We start from the raw sequence: 12,737 nt of genomic DNA on the forward strand, positions 1-12,737 counted from the left end.
CATTTTGGCCCCTAAACAAAGATGTCGCCAAAATATGACCTCGGGGAAAAAGCTTGGGAACAAAAAAAAAAACCCTAACACGTTTGGCTAGTCTTTAAAAAAAAAAGCTTTGGGGAAAAAAACATACCCTAAATACGTTTGACCCCGCGAGAGACCATTGCCGACCCGTCTTTCAAAATACCCTTAACGAGTCCACGCGCGGACCGCGTCCAAAACTGAAAAAACACCCCTTTAAACGCGTTTTTTGGTCACGCGTGTGTACAGCAATGTATTTGACTGGCCCCCCTGGGACTGACATGCATGTATCAAATTATTACACAAACAAGGGTAAGGTTTGACAACAAGAGAATAATTGTGCTCTCCTTTTTGTCATAACTGACAAAAAAATATACTACTTTAGTACTTTGTGATATCACCAAACATATATTTTACAGTTGTATGATTTCCATTCTTTCTATTTGAAGTGAACTATAATGATGATTAAAGCTCATGCAAGCAGGTGTGTAATTTGATATGTTACGAATACAACGTTTAAACAATATAAGTTGTCATTTTGTTAATTCTTTTTTTTTTCTTTCATTAATAGCTAGTGCATGATGCTTTCATTCATGTGAAAATTAGGACTAAAATTTATGCAAAATTTATGTCCTGAAAAACTTGCACAAAAAGGAAAGCGGTGAATCAAGAAAGAAGGAAAATACCATATATGAACACAAGAAATGATTAGCCATGTAACACGAATGCACTTTTTCAAATTAATTTGTATTCATTTTCAAATACCCTCAGACACCTATAAAAGATAACATATTAAATTCTGGAATACATTCAGTCATAGATTTAAAAAAAATTATATTCATATAAAGTTATATAAAAATAATCATAATTTCCCAGAAAAAAGTACTGTCCATTATCAAAAATAACTGGTAAACTTGACTTTGAACTGTAATTAAGTTCTTTAACGATATTGGCAGGCAAGTTCATAGTTAATAATTTTTAGTGAGAAGTCCATATGTTCTTCAATTTCTTTCCATATCATTGTAATTAAAGTAAATCGATTCAGTTGGCCCATATTCTGAACTTGTGTTGAACTAAAACCATGTTCTATATGGTTTTAACTATGGGTATAGCCAAAAATTAACACAAGTCTCTATCAACATAAAAGTAGATCATCAATTATATCATCACATTTGTCACTCACATAATACCAAAAGATAACATTAATACTGTTATTTTCATCAAGTTCAAAGGCAGGAGAAAAGAGCCCAGTAAACAAAGCTTACTGTGTAAGAAATCATCACGTAATGCTTTGAATACTTAGCTGAAACCAATTTAATCTCAGTGACCACTCCTGTGAAAGACTATATGTACATGTACATACTGAAGACCACATGAGCACCCCATAGTTAAAGCAATATATATATATATATACATATATATATATATATATATATATATACACATGATTCAATTATTCATTTCTGTACTTCATTTCATTCAAACCTAATACAGAGTAATATAATCCAAATACAAATTAACAGATTGAAATTTTAACCACAGGATTGCATAAGAAGTGAAGTACTGACAACCTTTTTTTCCAATTTAAACATAATACAAAACAAAGAAAAATTACATGGGGCTTGGGGCTAATTTGAGTGACCCCTAAAATGCACCAAGAGAACTGGCTGGAAAACATAACAAAACAAAAAGTCCTGGAAATTCACATAATGGTCCAATCTAAACAGAATACAGTGTAGTAATTTTTGGCAGGTGGGCTAAAAGAGTTACAATTGATCCGATCAATCGCAATTCTATGGAAATCCAGTATTGTCATAATAACTTCTACAAGTAAATTAAAAAAGTGCCCTTTGTAATCTAAAAGAAGCACACTGAATTTTCAAGAAAACCATGGATGTATGAATACATCATAGTTAGAAAATATTTTGAACAAATATGTATTTCAGATGTTGACATTCCTGGCTTTCCATAGTTGTGATTGATTGGATAAATTGCAACTCTTTGTAAGACTCTAGAAAGACTTTGGAAAGCTCTTTAGTAAATTTTTTGACTGATGAATTATACACACATCCACAATAGGTAATGAGGTTAATTGTCAAGATTCTACAAGAAAGTTGTACTAAAACTACTTTCCAATAAACTGACACATAAAGGCATCCTACCAAAAACAAGCACAAGGGCACCAGGCCCCACCAGGATGTAGCTGGGAATTTCCAGGATGATACTTGTAGTGACTCAAGATTTCTATTTATATCTACGGAGCTGTTTGTAATGTACGTGTATATAATATTTGTTATCTAAAGGAACTGTTGCTGGCCTAGCGCCATGAGCGTCTCTGGACGGTGTGCGCGCTAAATAAAATATCACTATTATTATTATTATTATTATTACCACATGGCAAGCTATTGTATACTTCATAAAAGGGTAAGTCTGTAACAAAAAATATTGGTGCAGAAAATGTAGTACATTTATCATATGTCCAATGGCACAATGCCGAAATTTTTACAGGCTTATATTAAGCAAATAGAACTGCACAGATCTAGCAATTTTGATTTAATATTTTTCTACTATTATGTATGCAGTTTTAAGTTCAGACTTGCCCTTTAATATAAAGCAAACATGGCCGTACATAGAATTTTTCCGGGGTGGTGGGGGATGGAGATGCGTTTGAAATTTTGAAGAAACTTGAAAGTGAGGGAGAAAAGCAACCAAGCTTGTAATCTGGGCACTTCACATTCCCAGAAATGAATTACAGGAATTTGTGTGCAATTTTGGTGGGTTTTGTGAAAATTTTCAGTAGAAAAATATAAATTTTCAAAATTTCAGGGGGGGGGGGGCAATTCCCCCTGCCCACATCCCCTCTAGTGTGTATGGCCATAAAGGAAATGGTGAATTGAGAGAAAAGAAAATGTGATGCATCCCTTTAACTTTCACGTAACCTATGATTAAGGAATGTCCAGGCTGCATGTTCGACATGATTTCTCTCAGTGCAATATAGCAATGAAATTAGCTTTTTTGTACATACAATTTATTCCATAAATATATTTGATTAAATCAGAATATACTGAAATAAACTTTTGTGTTATAAAAATATTTACCTTTTCTCTTTATAAAAAAAATATAATTCCATATTAATGGAATTTGAGACAGAATTTCAACTTGAAATCTAAATTTTGCTTTGCAATTTCATTTTAAAATTTGAAAACTAAAGCTGCTTTCAAATATACAAGGCACATTTTTGACTGAGTGTTTTAGTTGCGTGTCATTGCAAAGTTTTATTCAGAAGACTATGATTACACGCAAGGAGTATCAAAGTCATCTTCCTTCAGTGAACTTGAACCCACCTCACAGATGACTTCGCACTAAAGATATCGAACTCCAGGCAGAACACATAGCATCTCAAACAACAGATGAGCTCCTGTATAAGCTGTTATACCAGTGTCGTCATATGGAGGGGAAACCTGAAATATAACAAATGCATTGAAATATATTTGCAATTTTATTTCAGTCTGCTTTTATACAACTGCTTGTTTACCAGTTTGCTACTCTCCACCTGGGTGTTGTAGGGGTACCTAGCTGGTAGGATGAGTCTTGAAACTCTTGTTGGAATGCTCCCCATGCAGGTAGTGGAAAAAATGCAAAGATTGTGTGCGGGTATGCCAGGATTCCACGATCGGGGTTAATAATATATATCTCTAAAGCGCTTTAGAGATGTCATTCCGATATATTAAGCGCTACAAGAAAGCTGAATATTATTATCATTACTATCAATTTCCGTCAAGTGACAAAGTGCCACTTCACCCATTACTGATCCTCATCTTTAAATTAAGCATGCCTAATGGGGGCAGAAGAACCAGGGGGGGGGGCTGGGTGGGCTTCAGCCCCCCCCCCCCGCCCATTTTTTCCAAAATCATGTACAAAAACATAAAAATAACCATCTGATTGTGATTTTTTGCATGGTCAGCCCCCCCCCCCCCCACCATTCGCGGCCCCTGCCTAATGTTGCACCTTGACACTAGATATTACACAATCAAGTCACAAAATGCGCATCAAATAAACTAGAACTTACCTCAACAAGGTCACCGCCGACAAGATTGAGCCCTCTACATCCTCTGATGATCTCTAACGCTTGAATAGACGTCAGACCACCAATCTCAGGAGTACCTAATACATGACAACAAACAACAAAGAGAAGGAAGTGTACTGTGCATTATTTGTTTTATTTTTCTCTGATGGAGACCATTCAATGCAACATCACCCCATTGCATGGGGAGGGGTGGGGGACTGGGGTTCTTATTATACCACTGGTTGCCAAATAATAAAAAGCTTCCATCCCCCATTTCAATTAAAAGATCCTGAATGATATTGGTTAAAATGGACATATATTCCACTCAATTATCTTAGGCAGTATTCATAACCTGACCGCGGGGCTCTGCTTGCACAAAATATTGGATTCCAGGTCACATAGTTAATGTCTTTATTTTTTTCCCTAAAATAAAATATAAATTGTTAAAAATACCCAAACACAAATACACAGAAACACATTCAGTAACGCAATAGGATTTCAAGTCTCTAAAATGTTGTATGCGTATGAAAGGGGGGGGAGGGGCGTTCAGAAGACGACATATTGTAAACAGGACAACTGATGTCAGCAATAAAAAATATTTCATTTTCTGGAGGTATTTGAGTATTTATTGTGGAAATTTGAAGAATTTTATGAATATATGCCTGATACACTTGAATTTATGAAGAGAGATAGGCATCTTGTAAAAAATCTGTGCTGCATCTTTTCACAGGAATCCGGCCATAAAGGCAATTTACAACTTTTCTTAGCTTTTCTTGCATTTCAAAATGTTTTGTCTATGTTGAAGAGTGAGAATCGATAATGAAAGGTTGCTTGTGGGTTTCCCATGCGAAAGGCGCAGCTCCGAGTCATTCCTAGGTACCTTATAGGATACACCTCCATACCTGTTCCTGGACATAGTCCCGGGTCTATACCATCTATATCAAACGAGAGATAGACCGGTCCATCTCCCATCATGCCTCTGACTTCCTCCATCAGTGGAGACATCGACTTGTGCCAGCACTCTTCGACAGGCACGATCCGGAAGCCCTGCACGGACAAACAATTATTGACATTATGATACAGTATGTGGGGGATTTTAAAGAAACACAATTATATCAAGCCTAATTTTTAAACAGAAGCTAGGTTTTTGCAGAAGTGCAATGAAGAACAAACATTTTTTTAATGGGAAATGAGAAATATTTGAAGGCCTTTTTTGAAGGAATAATAATTGACTGAGAGAAAAAGTTCAAATAAGATCAGACTTGCATTTATTAAGTTTGATTTAAAACAAACCCTACATAATGGTTATCATGAGATTTTGATTTTGAATAGCGGAGAAGCACTCTTACTATGGTGACTGTCAGATAAAACAGGACTTGTCAGACATCCAAAGTCCTTTCTTGAAATACTACCCTGCACTATACAAATAAGCACAATCAACAATCTCAAAGTGGATCTTCACTGACAGTTTTTGGCTCTCAAATTATTATGAACCACCCCCCCTTGAAATTTACTTTAGTTTCTATTTAATAAGCGGTTACCATTTCTTACCAATAAAGTTGTTATCTTGGATTTATTTGTTAGTTGGTTCATCTTTAAATCAATGCGCAGATGAAATAAAAGGAAACTAAAGCGGAAAGTTACCATTTCTTTATCGAAGCAATGTTATTCTTTAAACCAATACACACATGAAATAAAAGGAAACTAGAGCAGAACGTTACCACTTCTTCATTGAAGGATTTTTGTCCAGGTTCTACGCTATACTGTGTTCCCCTGAGACCAATCTGAACGACTCTCTTGCAATCCAAGCAACCATCCTCTACAGCCCGGCGGAACGGGGTACCATGGGCTATCTTCTCACCGAGCATGGTGTCGCTCACATCAGCGTGGGCGTCGACGTGAACCAGACCTACGGGACCGTATTTATCCTGAACGAGAGAACATTGAAATTTGATAACATTAAGATGACGATCTCTTTCATAAGAATATATTTTCGTAACATATGAAATACAGATGTAAACCTACTTTTCCTACAGTGTTTTAACTGAAAAAAAAAACCAATATAATGAATAAAGAAAACCCAACATTTGAAATTCTATGACCTCTAAAAGGTACTTCTTTCTTTTCCGATATCTATTGAAAATTAACTTTCCATTTAAAATATAACAGAGGATCAAGAAACAAAGCGTTTATAAAAAAAGTTTTGATTGCCTGATAAAAAATTAAATGCTGAGCTGGTATGATCAAACCTGCATGAATTCGAAATGGATAGATTTGGAAAGAAACTGAATTTAGAGGTTCGATAATATGTGTGACGTTCCCTTGAAATTGTTAGTCCTCCCTTTTTTGGAACATCTGACCATAACTACAACAATGAGAGAGATTGTAAAGTTACCTTAATTGCTTGAAGGATGGGATATGTCAGGGTGTGGTCCCCTCCTAGAGTTAACGGTTTACATCCGTTGGCAATGATGGTGGCATACTGCTCTCGTATCATCTCACAAGATTTCTTAAGGTCATACAGGTTAAGAGTGACGTCCCCGATGTCGGCGACCTGAAGTGACTCAAACGGGGCAGCACCTATTATATAACGGAAGCATTGCATTTTTCTTTTCTTCATAAAAGAGTAGCTCTTTCAAAAACTCTTCAAAAGTGACTTGCACATTATAGTAAAACACAAATTTACCATAACTGCTAAAGTCTGTCTAAATATGGAGTAAACTAATCAACATTCTAAAAATACAACTCTTTTTTTTTCAGTTCCTTGATTCTTTGTGAAAATTTAAAAGTTTAATTATACTCCCTCTATCTAACACCATTTCATCTCCTTAAAAACTGATTTAAAAGACTGCAGTACCCAATTACCTTTGCACAACATATCTATTCTGCTATATCAGAAGAAACAAGAAAATTTGCTGGGAGGTGCAAAGGTTTGCAATCAATTACAAAATAGGCAATGACCAAACAAAATGAATGATTTATGTGCACTTGGAACACAAGAATCAATCAGAATTATTATTTCATATTTGCGATCCATGGCAAACCTTAGTATTATGGGGCCTATTCTCACCAATGCTGTTGTTGTTTCTCAAAAGAACCGACTCTGTGCGGATCTGTCTTGGTCCGAACCTGGTTCCTGATTTATTTGATGTTCCAATATCCAGCGGAATCCCAACAAAACAGGCATCCAGTCCTAATGATAAGAACAAATGTATCAAATAATTTCTTGGGCAGATATAGTTGTAAACCAATGAATTACTTTTAATCAGGCCTTCACCAGATGTAGAGCGATGTTAAATGTGGAGATATAGAACACTCAAGTTGATTCTGCTATCAATTGCTTCTTCTTCTTCTTCAAGCTACACTGCCTCCTTCAATCCTGAAGATTCTTGCAGTATTGTAGTACCGGGGACCGGCAGGTGCAATACACCGGGTGAACACCCTACTCTTTGACGAATAAGTGTATTGGTTTTAACGTGCATAGGTTGTGACTCTCCTATACACGGGACCAACATTTGCGTCCTTTCCGATGGACGGAGTGTTTTCCAACTGCATTCACACCCGCACTGAACACAGCGGTGAGGCACGTTAACACACAACGCTAGCATCAGTTTTTTTGTTAGACGTCTTCCGGCATGCTGCGGGACTCGAACCCACGCACGTTGAGATCTACGATCTTATCCGGAACAGGCGCTCTAACCGACTGAGCTACACTGCCTCTCTGCTTGCACGGTCTCTTATAAGGATTATGACAACGATTTCAAAATGATCATACAGAATCCCATCAAATTACCCCGGGGGGGGGGGGGGGGGGGGCACTCGACCAAAAAAAATGGTGGGGGTGTGCCGCGGGCGAGACAAAAAACGGGGGCCTTGGAGCGGGCTTATTGTAAAAAGGAGGGTCCTCGGAACGGGCTTCGGAACTACAAATGTTTGTGAAAATGGGGGTCCTTGGAGCGGATCGCCAGCGTGTGACTGCGTATGCATCCCTATGGAACGGTCATGCGTGCATGATGCAGCTAGCGCGGCCTCCACCGGGTGCGCTCGCGCAGAGCTGAGGCGATGGTCGGACAGCGCTCTGCAGCCGCTTTTCACCAAAATTTCAGCTCATTGTAGCAGATCGATGCGATCGGAGCGGCGTAACGAAAAATATGCGAAGCTTTGGAACGGATTTCTTTGTTCTTTTTCTCAATAAGACAAAAATGCTATGCCTTGGAACGGAAATTTGAGTGTAAAAATGGGGGTCCCCTCCGCGGCACATACCCACTATGCATTATATACTGAGTGCCCACCCCCCCCCCCCCGGCAAATTACCAACCAGGAGCATGTATACATGAATTAAAAAATGTGTACCAAATTTAGGGTAAAGGATCCGATTTGCAAATACATATTATAATTGCTGAGAAATTAGCATATTCTGCATGAAATTCAATCACAATGTCTGGTCTTTTTCCAAGCAACAACAGTTTGTTTCACACAGTCAGACTTTCCCAATTAGGCCTACTCCAAATATTTTCATTAAAATTAATCAGACCGACCAGACACGTCTGTATGGTAAATATGTAAATAGACTACCTTGCAATGGTATTGAGCAGACCAGAAAATGTCATTGTAAATTACTAATTAGACTTGTCTAACTCTATATATAAGAGTAAGAGTAGACTCTTAATTTAATTTAATAAAAAACAAGAATTAAGCATTGGTCTGTACACAGTGACTGACTGACAGTGTAGACACTGGACCAGGCATGACAATGATATTATTTTGATAACTAATTTGACTGAATGCATAATCAAAAAGTCAGAAATATATAGGGTCTAGTACGATACCTTCAGATGTATTTTGATATGGGAGTCTCATCATTGTGGCTATTCCACCAGCCCGCGGCATCTCCATTCCAGACAGCGGTTCGTTGAATTTTCCCACGCCGGTAGATGCCCGCATACACACGGGATGGTGCGTGGACAGGGACTGGGTCAATTGTTGTTGAACCGTTTTTGAGGCAGATGGGATCATTTGAGCCCCTAGTTTTCTGATGTGCCTTGAAATCATTGTCGAGACGCAATCTTGTATTGTTGTAAGAATGAAAAAGATAACACTAGGCGTAAAAATCAGTAATCAAAGCCCCAGAGAGTAGACAGCTCGACAGGAATCTATACTCGCATCAGCGTGAGTGGGCGTGACCACATAACACAGCTGGATCGATCATCAAAGCTAGCTCGGTCGAGGGATATGATCGAGATCGAGAGGTGATAGTGCAGTGCCGTGTGCAGTGAGTGTGGATCGTTGTGGCCCGGGGGGGGGGGGGGCACTCGACCAAAAAAGTGGTAGGGGTGTGCCGCGGGCGAGGCAAAAAACGGGGGCCTTGGAGCGGGCTTATTGTAAAAAGGAGGGTCCTCGGAACGGGCTTCGGAACTATAAATGTTTGTAAAACGGGGGTCCTCGGAACGGATCTCCGTATCTCTGTGAGTGCGTATGCATCCCTATGGAACGGGCAATCGTGCATGACGCAGTTAGCGCGGCCTCCGCCGGGTGCGCTCTCGCTGCTTAGGCGATGGTCGAAAAGCGCTCTACGGCCGCTTTTCACCAAATTGCAGCTCCTTGTAGCAAATCAATGCGACCGGAACGGCGTAACGAAAAATATGCGAAGCTTTTTCTCGATAAGAAGGAAATGCTATGCCTTGGAGCGGCTTTCTTTGTTCTTTTTCTCAAAAAGACAAAAATGCTATGCCTTGGAACGGAAATTTGAGTGTAAAAATGGGGGTCCCCTCCGCGGCACATACCCACTATGCATTATATACTGAGTGCCCCCCCCCCCGGGCGTTGTGGGTCATTGTGGGTGTCATAGTGAATCGTTGTGGGTCATAGAGATTATATAATAGTGGTGTGGATCGGTCGATCCCACTGATCTCTCCCCTATTAGTGGAGAGATCAGTGATCGGTCCCCATAAGTGTAAAGTAATTGCCAATTCGTCTACTGCCAACTCGCCCACTCACCGAATGGTCTAACTTCATTTAGTCTAATCTTTCCGTCCATCTTCATTTCGTCTAACAACCATTTGGTCCAATCATCACTTCTTCTAATCACCATTTCGTCTCATATTGGTCTAATACAGGGGCGGATCCAGGATTTTCCAAAGGGGGGGTGGGGGGGATTTTTCGGAGGGAAAATTTTGACAAGCCAAAAAAAAAGGTTTTCAACTACAAATACAAGATATTTCGTAACACAAATTAAGGATATTTCGAACCCGAAAAAAATTGAAAAGCTAAAAAAAAAGGTCTTCAATTGGGGAACACCTCGGTTTTAATGGCATTTTTAAATTAAAATTTTTAATTTTGCTTCTCAAAGGGGGGGGGGGGGGCACGTGCCCCCTGTGCCCCCTGGATCCGCGCCTGGTCTAATATCCATTTCATTTTCATTCATTTTGCACAATCATGGACTAAATGGCTATTGAACCAACTGGTTATTAGACAAAATGGTGATTGGACGAAATGGCAACTAGACAATGTGGATAGTGGACGAACTGATGGTAGACCAAATGATAGTAGACGAGTTGGCTATTAGGTGGACGAAATGGAAATAACCCCCACAAGGGGGCAGGGGGTGTTTTCAGTTGGTTAAAATTGCCCCTTGTGTTTTTCATATTATCATGAGGTTAAAATGCAGATTCTTTGATTTACATTATACAGTGCGTCCCCAAAAAAACTATACACTTTTGAAATGGCTGCCAAATAAAAAATATAGCACTTTGGGGGAAATAACTTATAGATATGGAAAGCCAATAAAGTCAACTTTTAAGTGACACCAAGAAGTTGGAAAACTATTAATGCTTGAGCGAGCACTGCCCACTGAAACAAAGGGTATGAAAATTAGGGTGGGCCGGAATTAGTCTTCCAATTTCTTTCAGGTTTTTTGTTTGGTACTTGCAAAGTTAAGGGTTATTTGGTGAATTAAAGATCAGTTGTGATCAGTTTGTTGTTTGTGATAATTTAATGCGTTATTAAATTGAATTTATTACATTGAAATTTAATGCATGAGTGATCGTGAATTGCAATTTTTAGTGCAGCATTTTGTCTTTATCATGTGGATCTCAACAATGTGTTTATGAAAGTCAGGAGAAGAGGTGGTAATGTGACTTAGGTAGGTTGATGGGATCATGGACCTACTACCATGATGGGATAAAGGTCAACAGAACATTTAGCAACCCCTCCCTCCATCTCAACCCCCCCCCCCCCGCTTCTCTCCTCCTCAGACACTAAGCTCGGCTAGGCTGGGTAGGAATTAGCCTTACAGTTTTTTTGAGTGGTTAGTCCTTTGGAACTTGCTAAGCTAAATTAATGAGTGAGATAAGTTTTGGTTTTTTAGGCAAATTTCATGAGTTACTAAATTGAAATTTAATGCATGAGTGAACAGGAATTAAAATTTTAGTGTAGCATATTCATCTTGTGGACCTCAGAAGTGTGTTCGTGAGAGTCAGAGTAATGTGATGGTACCTGTTACAAGCAAGAGGGCGAGATATGCTAAGACTTGGTTAAAAGGGCATTCCTCTTCTTTTTGTCCTTTTACAAATTAAAAGTCGTATGTACCCTCCCCTCTCCACCTCCATTTCCCAGCCCCCCCCCCCCTCTCTGTCTCACTTCGTGGATTGTAGCCTATTCAAAACTTAGCTGCCAAGTGACCGGAGGCTGATGGTCACTTTTTTATTGAATTATTACCAAGAAATTTAATGATTATGATGATTAATGAAATAATTTATTGAAAAAAAACTGAATGTTTGATTGATCACATTGCACATTGAATGAGTTGATTTACTGATAAATTGTTGATGAAATGATTGATTGGAAAAAGTTGACGCCCCAATTCAGAAATATTCATTAAATCAACATGCCGCTCTGGACTTCACGCGTACATGACAATAGCCATCAGTCTCTCAACAGGAGGGGAGGGCGGGAAAGAGGGAGGGGGCGGGGGCTGAATGTTCTGTTGACCCTTATTCCACCAACCTACTTCTCCTACTTAAGTCCTATCTCACCCGCTATTATCCCGACTACCATGAACACATTGCTGAGATCCACATGATAAAGTTATAATGCTGCCCAAAAAGTGTAATTTGTGTTCACTCATGCATTTAAGTTCAATTTAATAATTTATAAAATTTGCATAAGCAACCAAAACTGGTCACGGTTGATCATTAATTTATCACAACGCCCTTAACTTTGCAAGTTCGAAAGGATTTGCCTCTTAAAAACTGACATAAATTGGAAGGCTAATTCCAGCCCACCCCAATTTGCATACCCTTTGTTTCAGTGGGCAGTGCTCGCTCAAGCATGAACAGTTTTCCAACTTTTTGGTGTCATTTTTTTTTATTGGCTTTCCATATTTATGTAAGTCTTTTCCCCCAAAATGCTATATTTTTTATTTGGCAGCCATTTCAAAAGTGTATAGTTTTTTTGGGGACGCACTGTATAGGCTGATATGCAAACGTATAAGTTAAATTAGGTCTATATTTGGGAAATATATACGTTATTAGCGTAATGATGATAAAAATGATGAAGAAAACAAAATTGAGGGAGCCATGCTTTATGGATTAAAAGTTCTAAAATGCTGCGAGAGAGCACAATAATTTTGCTCTCATGCATCAGTTCACTGTAAAAA

The 12,737-nt window shown here is 38.7% G+C and overlaps 1 protein-coding gene across 1 annotated transcript; it reads right to left on the reverse strand.

The window, feature by feature from the left end:
• Nucleotides 1-743: 743 nt before the first annotated feature.
• Nucleotides 744-9,291, reverse strand: LOC129279689 (guanidinobutyrase-like). Its single transcript, XM_054915791.2, has 7 exons — nt 8,911-9,291; nt 7,152-7,274; nt 6,477-6,661; nt 5,803-6,009; nt 4,984-5,128; nt 4,085-4,179; nt 744-3,476 (listed from the first exon to the last, which is right to left on the reverse strand). The coding sequence occupies exons 1-7, from the start codon at nt 9,131-9,133 to the stop codon at nt 3,378-3,380; spliced, it is 1,077 nt and encodes a 358-aa protein (XP_054771766.2). The 5' UTR covers nt 9,134-9,291; the 3' UTR covers nt 744-3,377.
• Nucleotides 9,292-12,737: the final 3,446 nt, after the last annotated feature.

The sequence above is a fragment of the Lytechinus pictus genome, chromosome 16 (assembly GCF_037042905.1).
Source record: "Lytechinus pictus isolate F3 Inbred chromosome 16, Lp3.0, whole genome shotgun sequence".
Taxonomy (NCBI): Eukaryota; Metazoa; Echinodermata; class Echinoidea; order Temnopleuroida; family Toxopneustidae; genus Lytechinus; species Lytechinus pictus.